This window comes from Heloderma suspectum, chromosome 3, assembly GCF_057233095.1.
Source record: "Heloderma suspectum isolate Gila_16-S chromosome 3, 16-S_ref, whole genome shotgun sequence".
NCBI lineage: Eukaryota > Metazoa > Chordata > Lepidosauria > Squamata > Helodermatidae > Heloderma > Heloderma suspectum.
Window position 1 is genome coordinate 211346639 of NC_139460.1, and position 17303 is coordinate 211363941.

A 17303-nucleotide genomic window follows, 5' to 3' on the forward strand; every position below is an offset into this window, starting at 1 on the left:
ACAGGAAGCATGTAAAATCAGCCTCCTGAGGCCAATCTACACAGCTGATTTAATGCCGTGATAGAGCACATTGGGGTCATTTGCAACAGATGACGTTGTTGCCAATCCGCCACCATCCCACAGCATCTGTCCTGAAAACGCGCATTTTCGGAAAGTCCTTTTACTCCGTTGTTTTTCTTAAATGCAGTTCTGGATCAGTTCCACAGCAGTGTGCTCCGTCCCCTCACATTAAATCCTAGGCATGCGTCTGTGACCTGCAAGTGATATGGTCCAGGGGTGGGGTTGCCCCTCCACCCATTCCCTCTTTTTCCCCATTTGCAGTAGGGCTTTCACAATAAGTAGCCTCCTTTTCCCATTCATAATAGCAATACTGCTGTTTCATTCACAATACTGGAGTAGCCCGTTTATATGTCGTGCACAATAAAGAATACACAGAGCTGAAGGAGAAAAGGTGGCCAGTAGCAGGAGCCTGCAGCCATGGTATTTCGCAGTCACGTTACCGTGATACACCTACAACTTTTCAGTGGCACAATACACTGCAACTAAGGAATACCCAGAAGGGAAGGAGAAAGGGCGGCCAGTACAGCAAGGGAGCACAGACAGAGCTGGAAACAAACCTCCTCCAAAACGGAATTGCATCAGGTCACCCCTTCAGACTAACGCAGCAGTTCGCTTTTACCATTCACAGATAGCAGCCGCTGATTCATTTATGTCTCCCCTTCAGAATAGTCCTTTGTGTGTGTGATTTTCCTGTGTGCTTGTGGGAAGGAGGAGGTGGCTTAGTTCGGGTTGGGGAAGCGGAGGCGACAGCAGCAGCAGCCGCTGACTCCAGAGCAGTAGCAGAGAGAGGCAATTCCAGCCCTTTACCTCCACGCAGGATCTAGGCGCCTCCTGTCTGCCCACCCGTCGGTCTGTCTCCGAGCTTCAGTATTGCTGGTTCACAGTTGGTGGGTGCAAGGGGGAGAGATGTAGGGTAAATTATCTGACATTACTCATCTCTTCCATTAAACTTCCCTGAGCAGTGGAGCATGAAGAGGGGTGGGAGCAAGCCTCTCTCATTGGCTGAGCAGCATCTGTGGGGTTGATGACATTCACTTCTACTAGCGGGACATCCAACTGTCGTTCAACATGTTACTGGTGCCGCTTTATCCAGTTAAATTATCAAAGACACCTTGGGAATAAAGCATCAAACTTTACATAGAATGTAATGAGCCCATTTAGTCACTCAGTTTCCTTTGCCATTGAAAAGTGGTTGTGCATTAATTATGCCTTGTCTGTACAGAAGCCAGATTTTCAAGAAAAGATTAGTATTCATAGGAAAAATATATTCAGTCAGATCTTTTGAAAGACAAGGTCAATTCTTCTGTTTTATATATTGATGTTTCATAAAACACAGTCTCACATACACACTGCAGATAGATAGAGAGAGAGAGAGAGAGAGAGAGATGATAGATGATAGATAGATAGATAGATAGATAGATAGATAGATAGATAGATACATAGATAGAACACTTAGACAAGCATTGAACTGTTAAAACATATTAAGTTGGCTGTTTTTAGGAGACAATAACAGAACAGGAGTGGGAAGCCTTTTTCATCCCTAAAAACTACAAAATATATTTTAAAATCAAGATTAGTTCTTGATCCAAAACTGATCTGTGCCTGCAGACTTACCCACAGTCTACTCTCCTGTTTGACCCATAGGGTTCCCTGGAATTGATATGCTCCCTACACACACAAATTCAGTTCCAGTTAATGCATCCCTCTCTCTCAGACACAGAGATACACAAACATCTCCTGAGTGGAAGGTTGCCTTCCATTTCACAGGGCAAATCTGATTTGCCAATAGCTCTGGCTAAGTGAAGAAGAGCATGAAGCCAGATAGATAGTTTGATGAACAAGTTTCAGTATAGGCAGGTACCTGTCATTCCAAGCTGTGGTGATTCTTTGCAATTTTAAGAACAAGGAATACTGATCATGAAAAAAAAAATTCATAGGTCACATTCAAAAATGCACTTTGGGGGTAAAATATGCATCTGCTCCTTGAAATAGCTACAGTATTGTCATAGTAACTGCAGGCTTACTTTCTTTGCGAACATCATGAAGTGCAGCATTAAGTTCCTCCATAAACACAGGCGCCTCCTTAGCAATTTTCTCTCCTTTGTCCAGTAAGTTCCAAGTAGCTTCTTCCACAGAAGCAAGGATAACACGGGCTCGTTTGGAACATCCTTTTTTCTTGTTAGAAGGGTTTTGAGGGCAATTCACTAATGTGGTAACCTAAAAACATACAAAACGTTACAGTAACTTCAGTGCTCCAGCTGCAGTTAAACAGGTTACATCTTTCAGCGTAAAATAACAATAAAATAATGAGCCCAGATACCAGTGACAAATGAAGTTCTTAAGGGCCAATGAATAGGGAATATATATGGTCTGTGACCTAAGCACATAATGCTGGCATATCCAACACATGGTGAATTTAAAAGTTAGCTCAGAATTAAACACAGTTTTCAAGATGTTACAAAAAACCTTCTCACACAGGCAATATTTGTAGAGGGTAAGACAACGGTCTTAAAATTGCAATGAAGATAAAATCCTTTATTAGACATGGTGTGGACATGCAGTTATAATTCCACTTTTGTGCAAAAGCAGTATTTCAGCAGTACTAAAAAGGTCTAAGGTGCTTCCAGATAGATGGTACTGAGAATGGTATTTGATCTGTTTTGGAAGGGGTTGCACTTCTATTCATGCATGAGATTTGAAGTTTGGTGATGCTTTTATATCTAACTTTGCATATGGATACGCAGGCAACATCCAGATCCCCAAAGCACTTTTTAACAACTTCATTTGACAAGCCAGATGCAGCTTCTTGTTGGAAAAACACAATCTTGCCACAATTACCCATGCTTTGATAATGTCCAGGTTTGATTTCTGCAGTCTACTGTACATGTGGATGTCGATGAAAAGTGTTCAGAAGCTATAGCTGGTACCAAACATGGCAGCTCAGTTGTTAACCAGTTCTCATTGTGGTCATCATATTTCCCCAGTGTTGAAAGATCTCTATGGGCCTCCAGTTAGTTTCCAGATACAATTAAAAGTACTAGTTTTGAGCTACGAAGCCATGAATGGCCTGAGACTAACTGAAGGGCCACCTTCTCCTGCATGAAACTGCCTGTTAGTTAAGATCATGTTTGGAAGCCCAATTCCTGGCCTGTAACTTGGTGACACGCAGTGGGAACAGGGCCTTTTCTGCTGTGGTAACTCGTTTAAAGAATGTTCTTCAGGTGCCTTCATTTGGCATCTTTTAGGCATCAGATCAAAATTGTTCTTTTTTTTTTAATCAAGGCCATTGGTAGATTGCAAATTTGGACAGTCTGTGAGCTTATGCTTTCTGGGGGAGTTGTTTTGTTTTGGTGGTTTAAATTATTTTAGCCACCTTGAAAGTTTAATAAAATGGAAATACATTGTATACCTTTTAAAAATCAAAATAAAATGATTTTTATGTTCACTTGTTCATGGTAAATAAACTATGAAGTAGGGATGACTAGGGATGTACGAATCCCTTACCTGGTTCCGGTCGGGGCATCCACTGGGGGGAGGGGAGGCGCTCCGTCCCTCCCCCCGGAATCCTCAACGGGGGGGAGGTGATCCAGTCCTACCCCCCGGAATCCTGCCTGGCCGGCTCTACTCCGTGGCGGCTCCGCGGAGCAGTCAGCCAGGCCAGGATCGTCCGCAGCCAGACTTCTGGCCACGGACGGGCTGCTGCGGACACAGCAGATGCCATTTGCGTCCTTCCAGGCTGCTGTGATAGGCTACATAAGAATTCATGTAGCCTATCACGGCATGCCCCCCCCCAAAAAAAACGGCGTACGCAAATGGCGGTGGCTACGGCGGCCGCCATTTGCGTTCCCTATTTTTTGCCGCTCTAGCCTACGTAAATATTTATGTAGGCAATTACAGCGGGAAAAAAGGGAACCGCAAATAGCGTAGTGGGCGCTATTTGTGGTTCCCTTTCTTTCGCCATAATTGCCTACATAAATATTTACATAGGCTAGAATGGCGAAAAATAGGGAACGCGAATGGCGGCCGCCATAGCCACCACCATTTGCATACGCTGGGCTTTGGGGCGGGGGGTTGGCTGTGATAGGCTATGTAAATTCTTACATAGCCTATCACAGCTGCAAAGATGGCAATGGCGGCCGCAGCAGCCCAGCCACGGCCGGCCAGGAGACCAGCCGCCGAATCCACCGCTGCCGCCGAATCCGCCGCCGGAACCACCGCCATCGCTGAATCCAGGTAAGTTCCATCCTGGGGGATTACGTGGGGGGGCGGGAGGCCGTTGCGCCACGGATTCCGTGGCGGAATTGTCTGCCATCCCTAGGGATGGCAGAGGAATCTAGTTGGGAGGGTGGAGCTCAATGAGCTTTCGCTGGCTCGGCCCCTGGACTCTGTGCCTTCTTCCACCAGCTGGCCTGACTCACTGCACAACAAGCCAGGCCAGCTGGCGGAATTTCCATAATTTTTTTGCATAAAAACAATGTGTGCAAATGTGCATAATTTGCACAAATTATGCCTGTAAATTAGGAACAACACATTTTGGCTTAAATTGCACAAATTTGCATAATTTGTGCAAATTGCCAGCATAATTTGTGCAAATTATGCAAATATGTGCAATTTATAGCCAAAATTTGCAAAAAAAATATGACCACAATTTGTACAAATGGTGCCCATGGGTGCCATGTTGGAGAACCCAGGGAAATTGTACTTTAGTGGGGGGTGGGGGACCTGATTAAGTTCCCGGATTTGGGGGGAAAGCCTATGGCTCGGCTCACAGATGAACTCCGACAAGCCCCAAAAGGGCCAGATTTCCTCGCAACAGCCATCCCTACCCTGAAGCTCCAAAAAAGCATTTCAGTATTCAAATAACTAAAGGTGCAATCCTATGGGTTGTTCTCCTGATAGCCAGAGGGGTCTGAGTTCAGAGCCCTCTGCTTATCCTATGCCCTGCCAGCAAGAGCCAGGCAGGGCGAGAGGAGGACAGAGGCATTCCTCCATTTAAAATACAAAAAGCAGCTAGCCAGGGCTCTGAGTCTGTCTAGCTGACCCCTCTTGGTGGGCAAAGAAGGGACTGGAGAGGTCACAGGATACTGAGTATGCCAACCCCTCCTCTCCCCTCCCACCAGCATGCCCCCTTTTTTCCCTCTCTGATTTCTTAGAGAGGTTTTCCTTGGTGGCTGGGAGTGGGGAGTGGGAAGGGCGTAGGGAAGGGAAGATCCATGACTGGTTGTCCTCCTCCATTCTGTCTACAGGTGCAGAGGAGATCTGCAGCATCCTATGACAACCCAGAAGCTGTCTAGGGGCCAAAGGATTGCTCCCTTAAAGCATTTATAAAATGCTTTCTAAAACAGGATTATCTACACTTCGCTATTCTTTTCCACATTTAAAAAATGTGCCTTCAGTATTACTTCTCTAAGTTTTAGTTGCTTCACAGTCCATGTTTCTGCATTTCCCGTTTTGCATTTCATAGTTTCAAGCATTTCCCTTTCAGCTTGTTGTGTTTATGTGGATAAGGAATGGTGATAATCTCTCCATCTGCATTTTAAAGACATCCTACTCCTTTCTCTACCCCCACAACTACTGAGTTCATTTTTCAGAAAATATTCTTTTAGAGACAAATTAAAATGAACTCCTGCAAGTTCAAGGCTTCAACCGCGTGCTTAATGGGGATGATCAGGCTCAGCCATTGAAGGGAAGTTCAGTTTCACTTCTTTGGATCCTGTGAAGCATTAAATGTTAATGCTTCCCTTGGCTATTGTCAGGTACTCAGGTCCAAGAGTACGCAAGTATCTTGCACAACCACAGAGCTAACTCCAAGCTTTGAGGGGGGCTTAGCAAGATGCTATCTGGTGAGACACCCCCCCCCCGGCAAACTACAGGGATTCCTTTGTCTCCCCCCTTCTGGAAGGATTGGCTCTCTTCGTCTGCTTTGCCACCTGGAGTGGTGGTTCCTCTCCTCCGCCTTCCTCTGTTGGATGGGGAAGGTGAGAGCAGCAGCAGCACCTGTTGTTGTTGTTCCCCACCACAGAAAGGGGGCCAGGGATGGCAGCTACCTAGCAGCAGCTGAGGCTGCCACCGCCCAGAGCAAAAGAGCAGGTGAGCGAGAGGTGGCTGCTGCTCCCAGCCACAATTGTCACTGCATTGCCATGCACTGACAAAAGAGAAGAAATGCATCACCCAAACAGAGGGGGAAATTTACATAACATTTGCACATGCTAATTTATATGTTTAGATGCAAATTTAGGAATAATAACTATAATTTCAATAGAAATGCAGTACATCTTACCACAGTGGAGAAAACCAATTATGTGACCTGACCAGTGCTAACTGATGGTGGCGGCTGCTCTCCCTTCTTACAGTTATTTGCCTTTAAACCAGACTTGGACTGGACAGCCCACCAAACAAAGGACCTCTTCAAATTGAGGACTGTCCTCTGACAGCTCTCCAGAACAGAGGACTGTCCTCTGTGAAGTAGGACAGCCTACAATGACGGCTAGAAGCAGCAGCTGCCCTTGGCTTACCTGCCCTTCCTCTCTGGCTGGTAGCAGCAGCTGCTGCCCCTGGCAGCCACTGTTGCTTGGCTGTCCGTTATGAAAGGCAAACCAACAGCGGTGGCAGCACTGTTGCCTGCCTTCTATCTGTCTGGTAGAGGGGCAGGGGAAGGAGGAGCCACACGCCTCAGCAACATGGCACTGAGGAGGGAAGGACTGAAGATGAACCCTTTCAGGGGAAGTCAATTCCCTGCCACCCAGAGAATGAAAGAAGGTAGCAGTGTCTGCTTCTGTGGGGCAAGTCAGGGATCAGCAATGGCCACTCAGCAGCTGCTCAAATTATGTCAACCATTTGACAATGGCCCTCGATAAACTGACAAGACAGCAGAAAGTAGGCAGGCAGTTGACAGGTAGCCAAAAGGCAGGCCAAAGACCAGTAGTTTGGATGGCCCAGCATTTGCGGCCAAATCTCACCTTCTTGTTTTGGGGCAATGAAAGCATACCCATAAAAACAATGAGAGTGGCCCTACTCCCCTCACTGCAGTTCTATAGGCATGTTTCCATTCAAGGGTAACAGACATATTGATCTCTGCCTGGCTGGCCCCTCCCTCTTTCTGTACAATTCCACTGCTGATTTCTTACTACTAATGACAATCTTTCAGGGCAAGAGAGAACATATCATATAAGAACCCTCAGGACAAGAGAAGAAGTGAACATCAGTGAAACAGACTGCTATTCACACATCCATCAAAAAGCCCAAAAAATGTAGAGAGAGAGGAGTATGCCTCACTCAGTTGCAGTAAGTTGCAAAGAAAAGGACCTGCAACAATTTCATCAAGGTTTAAAATGAAAAACAAACGGGTGGGGGACATAAAAACTTGGCTAATTGTGGCTCTTGCACTAGAATTCAGTGTGGTTCAGATTTTAGTGGTAAAACTACCATGGGCACAATCCACCAAGGCCATGTTTCCACAAAAACGGAAGGGCAAAGCAAACGAAGGAATACCGGAGTTTTCATGAAATTGGCATGGCTCCACGAATGACTGCACTGCACCATTACAAAGCCCTGATGGAAACATACTTCCAGGTGGGGTGGGGGGATTGGAAGTGAATGTCACCAGACTGGCAGGGGCTGCTCAACCAATAGGAGAGGCTCCCCCCCCCAAGGCTCTACTCCTCTTAATGGCAATCTCGGGAACAAGCTTCATTGACCACAATGGGATTTACTTCTGAGTAGACTTCTCAGACCATGCCCCATGCCACCCATTTTTTTTCCCTTTCCCTCTAAATACCAGGCCACTGCATTAACAGGCACCTCTAAATAAATGCACTATTGTGCAATAGCGCAAATGTATGATAGTGCATTTTCAGGGATAAACCTCATTGACTACAACAGGAGTCAGCAGCCGCCACTGAACTAATGCACTACTGTGCTATCACATGATAGTGCAAATGCATGTTAGTGCCATTTCGTGATAGAGCGATACTGACATGGAGGGTACGTGCCTTAGCATGTAATATACGAAAAGCTGAACTATGAAGCTTGCAAAATGGGACCAAAGGACACAAAGGAATATTAGCCATGGATCCTCCCCGCATGTAGTTCTGGGGAAGCGACCTGCGATAAACCTGATTTTCAGGCTGTAGTGGGAATACTTGCTTGCCCAGAATAGCACGCTTATACACACTAGTGATCTTGCGCTTATTTTCAATTTATTTTTTAAAAGTTGGTCCCTCAGCATCCTGCTCCAAAACGGCATTGAAACTTCCAGAAAACAGGGCGGTAAAGGGTTGGGTCAATGATGTCACAGGCAGGTGAGCAATACACCCCCATGGGCAGGGTTACATGCCCCATGGGGAGGACTATGATACCAACTCAAGTAAGGGTGATGGAACATACCCCAACAGGACCGTGACCGACCTGAAGTAAAGAGGAAAAGTCGGACTATAACCAGTCTCAGGAGAACTGTTTTTTCCATGATAAACTCCGGGACGCCTGCTGGATGGCCACGATGTCATGTAAACCATGCAACCCCAACATGCAGCCAGGCTGGAGTAAATCGCCAGTGGAAACACACCCCAGGAATTTCTGCATCATAATTCCCACCAGAATGAATTGGAATTGTGCAACAGCTATTGAAATGAATCAAACTTGTGCAAAAGAAGTTCCCAGTGAATCATGCTTCAAAGAATCTAGTGCCTCAATTTGCTTTTTTCCTCCTCCCTCCCAATCCCCTTTCCTTTTGTGTTGTGTCTTTTAGACTGCAAACCTATGGGTAGGTATTGGCTTATTTCTTATCTTTGTCAGCTGCTCTGGGAGCCTTCTTGGCTGAAGGGCAGGATAAAAAATGCTATTAAATAAATACATAAATATTTTATACCTATAAAAATATTAACCCAACAAGGGAGGTCAAGATGTTGCACTGTTAAAGTTCAGCAGCTTTCAGCCTGATTGCTGCCTGGTTGGGCAACTGCCTGGGAGCCCCATCCAAGAGGCTCCCTGTAAGGAAAGCTGGGGTGCCTTCACATTTCTGGAAGCCAGACAGGTCAAATTGACCTGCAGGGACTGGAGATATAACACACCAGTGGAGCTATTTACCCTGGTTCTACTGACAATATTATTTAGTTTGCTAATTCTCAAAGAGACGTCTCTAACTCAGTATGGCTAGGTAGAGGAAAGAGCAATGTAAGCATCCTTATTGTCTGAGCCACTGGCCACTTGAAATGTAGTGTAGCTCTTTATGTTAGCCCATTTTAGAGGTTTATAATTTTACTGGAAATCCCCTTTACAACAAATGCAAAATGTGCCCAGTAGGTCACAACCCATTTAAAAAGTCAACAGTAATTAGTCAACTTTATAGTACTGGTGAATAAAACAAAAGAGATGACCAACAGCTTAAAAAAAAAACACCTTTCTTTAACCTACGAAGTAAGAGGGAATTATCTGGGCTGGATCTAGCAAACTGGATCATATTCACAGATCCCCAATAAAGTGAAGAAAGAAGTGCAACTCTGCAAAAAAATAAAGACTACAATTTTCATCTCTTGGCCAAGTGAGAATTTAAAAAGTGATAAAGTGCATATGCGTATGGTGACAATAATTACAAAAATGCAATTACTGGGGAAACATGTAGTCAACTGAAAGAATTTACTGCAAATAGATGCTGCTGTGAAAGTTATCATATGGAATAAATGGGATCAGATTGTCTGATATATATCATAGGCTAGGCACCCATGCAAACTGGCTGATTTACCTACACGACAGAGAAAGCTTTAGGTTCAAGATAAATCAAGCCTTTAAGAGAACACTAAGGAATATGTAGAAGACTAAAGATTTATGAATAAATTCATCTTTAACTTGGAGAGTGGCATAATTGGGCAACTTAGCAATTACCACAAAGATTAAACTGAAATTTGAAGTCCGTTATATGTGGAAGTAATAATTTATATCGCACTGTAGGATATTCTGCTTTCTTGGCATCATATGGTATAAACAATATAAAACTGTAGAAATTTTACAGAGAGCTCTGGGGACAAGCTTTGCACATTCCAGGTGCATTTCAGGTTGCTGGCCATCAAAACGGGGGTTTCTACTCTGTTACCGCAACTAAACAGCTGGAATTCATCTGAAGGAAACATCTTACCTAGCCCCAACACCCAAACCAAAGGGCCTGTCCACTACAAAATGTACGTCTCGTCTGCCCATACTTCTGACACCTTTGCAGATTATGGATTGTATCCAATGTCAGTCCTATCTAGAGCAGATCAACTGAAATGAATGGGACTTAAATTAGACTATCATTGGATTCAACCCTATGGCATAATCTGGACATGTCTGCATAGTCTTCTTGCAGTCATCATACACAGAGAAGTGCAAAAATTACACTGGATCTTCCATCCAGTCTTTTCTTCACATACCAGTTCAATCTTTATGCATAGGTTAGACTGGGGTCTCCCACAGCTCACTCTGTAGTAAGTTTTTGCGTCCCTCCAAGCAGTGGTGCAGTTAGGTAATTTGGACTTCATGGTCTTACAGGGAACCCTCTTTGGGTGATACTGTGTATTACTTCACTTTCTTTAAAATGTGCAAAGCCAGCCCTGCTGCATTGGGGGGGGGGGCTGCTCATTCGGCTGAGTGGGGCTCTGGACTTCTGCCATGATGGCACCACTGCCTTCAAGCCCTTGCACTGTTCTTAACAGAAAACAGCTGATGACAACGACGACTAGAAAACAGTGTAGTGCCACCTTTCTCTCTCCTCCTTCCAGTTCGTACCTCATGGTGGACATATAACCATAATATATAGGTCACAAGTCAGGTTGGTTGTTCTCAGAACAACACATGGTATGCCCAACAGACAACTGGCTTGCCATAGTTTGTTCTCCCCCTCCGTCCCCTCAGGCTTCCAGCTGGCCCCAGCACATATACCAGGGAATTCGCAGCAAAATCTGTCTTGTCTCCCCCTCCCCATTCCAATTGCTACCCCCTTTTCATTCCCTGAGAGAGAGAGAGAGAGAGAGAGAGAGAGAGAGAGATTTGGTGCCTCACAAAAGTGCAAATGGGGACATAGTAATTTTTAAAACTATTTTTGTTGGTCTTTCTCATGTGCACACTTATGGCCGCCGATACATGTAAACTTGCCTTGTCAGGTTCCTTTTATGTTTCAGATGCCAAAGGGAGTGCTGAAGTGGAGTAGGTAACATACCAAAAAATTGACCAGGCAAGACTACATATATCTGACAGTGTTAAGTATGCACTTGTGAAAGACCAACACCAACAAGGGGAGGTCAAGGGGGAGGCCCCTAACATTTTTTTTTCTTTTTTAACAAACTTTTTTTTTTCATTTATTTGTCTTGTAACACACACTTCCACACCAGTGGGACTCTGCTTTTAACCTCTAGTGAGTAGAGAGCAGGCACAGGCTAGTCTAGAGCAATCACAAAGCTAGACACAAAAAGGGAAAAGAGGCTATGGGAGGACAAGACTCTCCAGCGGTGATGACCTGCAAGGTGTGTGCAATGTTTGTTTTCTTGCCTGAGAACAACATGGCCTACGCTTGCAACAAGTGCAAGTTGATCACGCTGCTGGAAGAAAAAGTAAGTGGACTGGAGCAGCGACTGTCGACCCTCCAGGGAATAAAAGAACATGAAGAGTTCTTGGACAGAATGGGGGAACTACAGCAGCAAAGGAAGACCAGAAGCTTGAAGAGCAACAGCAAGCTGAGGCAGAAGTGGGAAATGCTGAGGTGAGGAAAAATGGAGTAGAGGATACTCCTTGGAAAAGGGTGACAGTTAGGAGCAGAAGAACTAGACGCCACTCTGCACCAGTGGAAGCAGTGGAGCTGTGGAACCGATTCCAGGTACTTGAGGATGAGACTGGAGGACAGCCTGCAGAGGAAGAATCACAGGGGAACCAACATAAGAGTGAGCAAGAGGCTGAAGGTCAGTCAAACAGAGGCAATGAAAACCAGGCCTACAACAAGAAGAAGAGAAGAGTGGTAGTAGTGGGAGACTCCTTGCTGCGTGGGATCAAGACCCAAGTATGTTGCGAAGACCCATGGACTCGCCAGGTATGTTGTCTCCCCGGAGGATGGATTAGAGACGTGACTGAAAGGTTGCCTGCACTCATAAAGCCCAGTGACAGGTATCCCTTTCTTCTCATCCATGTGGGAATAAATGATACCGCCAAGTGGAGCTACAAAGAAATCACGTCAGACTTTGAAGCTTTGGGGAGGAAACTCAAGAACTTTGGGGCCCAGATAGTTTTCTCATCTATCCTTCCAGTAGTTAGAAGAGAGATAGAAAGGGAACGAAAAATACTCCAGGTGAATGACTGGCTATGAAGGTGGTGCCAACGAGAGAGATTTGGATTCTGGGACCACAGGCTATACTTCCTGGAAGATGGGCTGTTGGCAAGGGATGGGTTGCACCTCACAAAGGCTGGGAAGAATGTGTTTGGCCACAGCATGAAGAACTATATCAGGAGGGCTTTAAACTGAATCCTATGGGGAAGGGAGATGTAAAGTTGGGGGTAACAATGGACGTAGGCTCATGCACTGCAATGGAGAGAAAAGCTCTAATAGTACCCAATAATAGTCTTCAGACACATGTAGGAAGAAAGCCAGACTATGAAGCACATGGTATTCGATGTCTATATACTAATGCCCAGAGTATGGGAAACAAACAGAATGAACTTGAACTCTTAATACAGGAGGGAAATTATGACTTGTTAGGTGTAACTGAGACTTGGTGGGATGACTCTCATGACTGGAATACAGCAATTGAAGGATATAACTTGTTCAAAAAGAACAGGAGGAACAGAAAGGGAGGTGGGGTTGCACTATATGTGAAAAATACATATCTCTGCACAGAAATACAGGAGGATGAGCTTAGTAGCCCCATCGAGAGCATCTGGATCAAAATAAAAGGAGCAAAGAATAAAAGGAACCTGGTGGTCGGAGTCTACTATGTGCATAGTAAAAGACAGAGGAAGGAAATGGTGGTTCAGCTATTAAATAAGGATGGCAAAATGATAACAGGTGACAAAGAAAAGGCAGAGATGCTCAATTCCTACTTTGGCTCAGTCTTCTCCCAAAAGAGGGTCTATGACCCCACTGACAAAGGCGAAGTACAGGCTGAAGGGGCAGGATTGCAGCTTGAGATCGATAGGCATATGGTCAAGGAACACCTAATTACTTTGAAATTTAGGGATGGACGAAAGTCCCTTACCTGTTCTCGAAGATTGCTTCACGGTGGGGGGGAGGCACTTTGGTTCTCCCCCCGAAGTTCAGGCAAGGGGGGGAGGCGCCCCGCCTCGCCCGGCCGAAATTCAGGCCGGGGGGGAGGCACCCCATCCCTCGCCGGCAAAATTCAGGCCGGGTAGAAGCGCCCCGTCTACCCGGCCGCGAAAAAAAAAGTAAAAACACACACACACGTGATAGGCTACGTAACGATTTACGTAGCCTATCACGACTAGATTTCCAAAGTCAGCCATGATAGGCTATGTAAATCGTCACGTAGCCTATCACGGGTGACTTTGAGGGGAAAAAAAGCGCATACGCAAATGGCGGCTCCCATGGGGACCACCATTTGCGTTCCTTATTTTGACACGTCTAGTCTACGTAAAGATTTACGTAGACTACGGCGAAAATAAGGGCAACGCAAATAGCGTTCCCTTATTTTCGCCATAGTCTACGTAAATCTTTACGTAGACTAGACGTGCCAAAATAAGGAACACAAATGGCGGCGCCCATGGGCCGCCGCCATTTGCGTACGTGCTTTTTTTTTTTTTCAAAGTCACCCGTGATAGGCTACGTGACGATTTACATAGCCTATCACGGCTGACTTTGGAAATCTAGCCGTGATAGGCTATGTAAATTGTTACGTAGCCTATCACGGGTGTGGTTTTGGGGGTTTTTTTTACTTTACTTTTTTTTTTTTGCAATGGCGGCGGCAGCAGCCGGTCGGGAGACCGGCCACCGCCACCGCCCCCGACGAAACGCCGCTGAACCGCCGCCGGGACCCACCGCCGAGAGGGACATTCGGCCACGGTAAGTCCCATCCCGGGGGGGAGGGGGGGCAGCGGAGAATTTCCCCACCAATTTCGGGGGGCTGAATGCATTGGCATTCGGCCTCCCGAAGATTCGGGGAGAAATTCTCCACCATCCCTACTTTGAATGAGTTCAAATCTCCAGGGCCAGATGAACTGCATCCTAGAGTAATAAAGGAACTGGCAGAAGAACTCTCAGAACCACTGTCTATTCTCTTTGAGAAATCATGGAGGATGAGTGAAGTGCCAGATGACTGGAGGAGGGCTAATGTTGTCCCTGTCTTCAAAAAGGGTAAAAAGGAGGAACCTGGGAACCACAGACCAGTCAGTCTGACATCAGTCCCTGGGAAAATTCTGGAGCAGATGATAAAGCAATTCATCTGTAAGCACCTTGAAAACAATGCCGTGATTACTCGAAGCCAACATGGATTTGTCAAGAACAAATCCTGCCGGATGAATCTGATCTCATTTTTTGATCAAGTAACCTCCCTTGTCGACTGTGGGAATGCTGTAGACATAATATACCTCAACTTCAGCAAAGCTTTCGACAAAGTGCCCCATGATATCCTGATGAGCAAACTAGCTCAAAGTGGTCTAGATGAAACAACAATCCAGTGGATCCACAGTTGGCTACAGAATCGGACTCAAAGAGTACTTATCAATGGGATCTTCTCAAACTGGGGAGAGGTAACGAGTGGGGTACCGCAGGGCTCAGTCCTGGGCCCAGTGCTCTTCAACATTTTTATTAATGACTTGGAGGAGGAGGTGCAAGGAATGCTGATCAAATTTGCAGATGACACAAAATTGGGCAGGATAGCTACTACTTTGGAAGACAGAAACAAAATTCAAAGTGATCTTGATAGACTGGAGCGCAGGGCAGAAAACAACAGAATGACATTTAATAGGGATAAATGCCAAGTTCTGCACCTAGGAAAAAGAAACCAAATGCACAGTTACAAGATGGGGAATACGTGGCTCAACCACACTACAGGCGAGAAGGATCTTGGAATTGTTGTCGATCACAAGCTGAATATGAGCCAACAATGTGATGTGGCTGCAAAAAAGGCAAATGCTGTTTTGGGCTGCATTAATAGAAGCATAGCTTCCAAATCCCGGGAAGTACTAGTTCCCCTCTACTCAGCAGTGGTTAGGCCTCATCTGGAGTACTGTGTCCAGTTCTGGGCACCACACTTTAAGAAAGATGCAGACCAACTGGAGAGGGTTCAGAGGAGGGCAACAAAGATGATCAGGGGACTGGAAACAAAGCCCTATGAAGAGAGACTGAAAGAACTGGGCATGTTAAGCCTTGAGAAGAGAAGACTGAGGGGAGATATGATAGTGCTCTTCAGTACTTGAAAGATTGTCACAGACAGGAAGGCCAGGATCTCTTCTCAATCATTCCAGAGTGCAGGACATGGAAGAATGGACTCAAGTTACAGGAAGCCGGATTCCAGCTGAACATCAGGAAAAGCTTCCTGACTGTTAGAGCAATATGACAATGGAACCAATGACCTAGGGAGGTAGTGGGCTCTCCCACACTGGAGGCATTCAAGACGAGGCTGGACAGCTGTCAGGGATGCTCTGACTTGGATTCCTGCATTGAGTAGGGGGCTGGACTCGATGGCCTTGTAGGCCCCTTCCAACCCTACTATTCTATGATAACAATGATAATTATAAAAATGATGAAATTTACAACCCCATTTGTGCATTTTTGAGATACCAATTTATTTATTTTTTAAAGCCAGAGAATGTGCGATGGTTCTTACAAAGTGCCATTTCAGCATCATGTCATGTTGTGCAAGGTATCACATGAACCATCTCAAAGTAAAGTTTGCCTTGTTTCATTTTATAATTCCATAACACTCTTTTTCTTGTCCTAATCTACCTGAATTATGAGGGGTTCCAGCAGCTTTTCCACAGTACGTGTCTGAATCTTCAGATTCCCTGGATCAATTTTCATGTGTGGGACTGCTGCTGCCATTTTACCTGTGAGCAAAAAGATAATAATTGGTTATGTCATAGCCATCAATTTTACAAAAGATGTGGGCTTTCTCCAAGACGTTTGCAGTCTAAAGGAGGATTGAGAGGACAAGGCAGCAAGGAGAAGGCCAGGACAAGGAAAAGACAAATCATGTGTATCAGGGTTCTGAATACATGCAGCTGTACCTGTACATAGAAATACTGATAGCAGGATACTGCAATGAAATCACTGCAATGAAACAGCAGCTCATGATCAGATCAGGTGTACTGGTGCGGGCACAAGAGGGCGACTGGACCAGCTTCATTTGGACAAAGGAGATGGAAGCTTTCAAGTTTCAAAAATCTATTCTTGAGACAACATGAGAATTTCATATTAGCTCTGGACTGTGTAAAAGAATTGATTGATTTGTAGGAACCCCCAATAGATTTACAGTTATTCCAACCAAGGCTGCCTTGAGACTACGGGCGTTTCTACACCAGCCTAAAATCCTGCATTTTAAATGGAGTTTCTGGTTCCATTTTAAATGCAAGATCACAACTGGCTTCTTTAACACACGCTCCCTTCCCCCCTCCTGCTTTCGTTTTCTTTGCGGGATTAGGAAGGGCTTCTTTACATGGCAGCCATGTGGTTTGATCTGAGGGAGCGCCTTCCTTCTCGTGGCCCCAATCGTGGGCACTTACTTACTTGGGAGTAAGCCACATTGAACTCAGTGGGACTTGCTTCTGAGTAGACATAAGATCACCCTGGAATTCTGCAACCCTTGAGTAAGCCCCATTGAACTTAATAGGTGCTCTGAAACAACAGAGGATGTTGCTTCTGAGTTTGGTGGGGTGGGGGATCAGATGAGGCATTTTACCCTCTCCTCCCTCCAACTGAGAAATGCAGAGGGAGGAGACGCAATCGGCAGGCAATTCTTGCCCTTGCGCCTGTCAAATCTGCTCTTGCACATCCTGCTCCCATCCTCAATGCCTTCTTCACCCTGACCGCGCCCCCAACAACCGAAAACAAACGTCCATAGCTGGCAGACAGAGCTGTTTTTTCTGCTATGGTAGAATTTGACATGCCAGTCATGGCGCCCCTGTTCCGTGGGCTGGAAAAAATACCGCATTTTTTCTGTTTGAGGAAAACACGGGATAGGTGGGAGGAAATAGTGGAATAATGACTGGACAATGTTGTGCAATGGACCTGCACAGTTCAGTGAGTGAGCAATCATGAATGCGCAATAAACTTG

General features: G+C 45.5%; 1 protein-coding gene across 1 annotated transcript in view; it reads right to left on the reverse strand.

Moving 5' to 3' along the window:
* Positions 1-16072, reverse strand: part of CTNNA3 (catenin alpha 3) — a 1165030-nt gene extending 1148958 nt beyond the window's left edge. The window contains exons 1-2 of the mRNA XM_084845397.1: positions 15977-16072; positions 2085-2277 (exon numbers count right to left, since the gene is read on the reverse strand). Of these exons, the coding sequence (XP_084701523.1) occupies positions 2085-2277; positions 15977-16072 (289 nt within the window). The remainder of the gene's footprint in view (positions 1-2084; positions 2278-15976) is intronic.
* Between the last annotated feature and the right edge of the window lie 1231 nt (positions 16073-17303).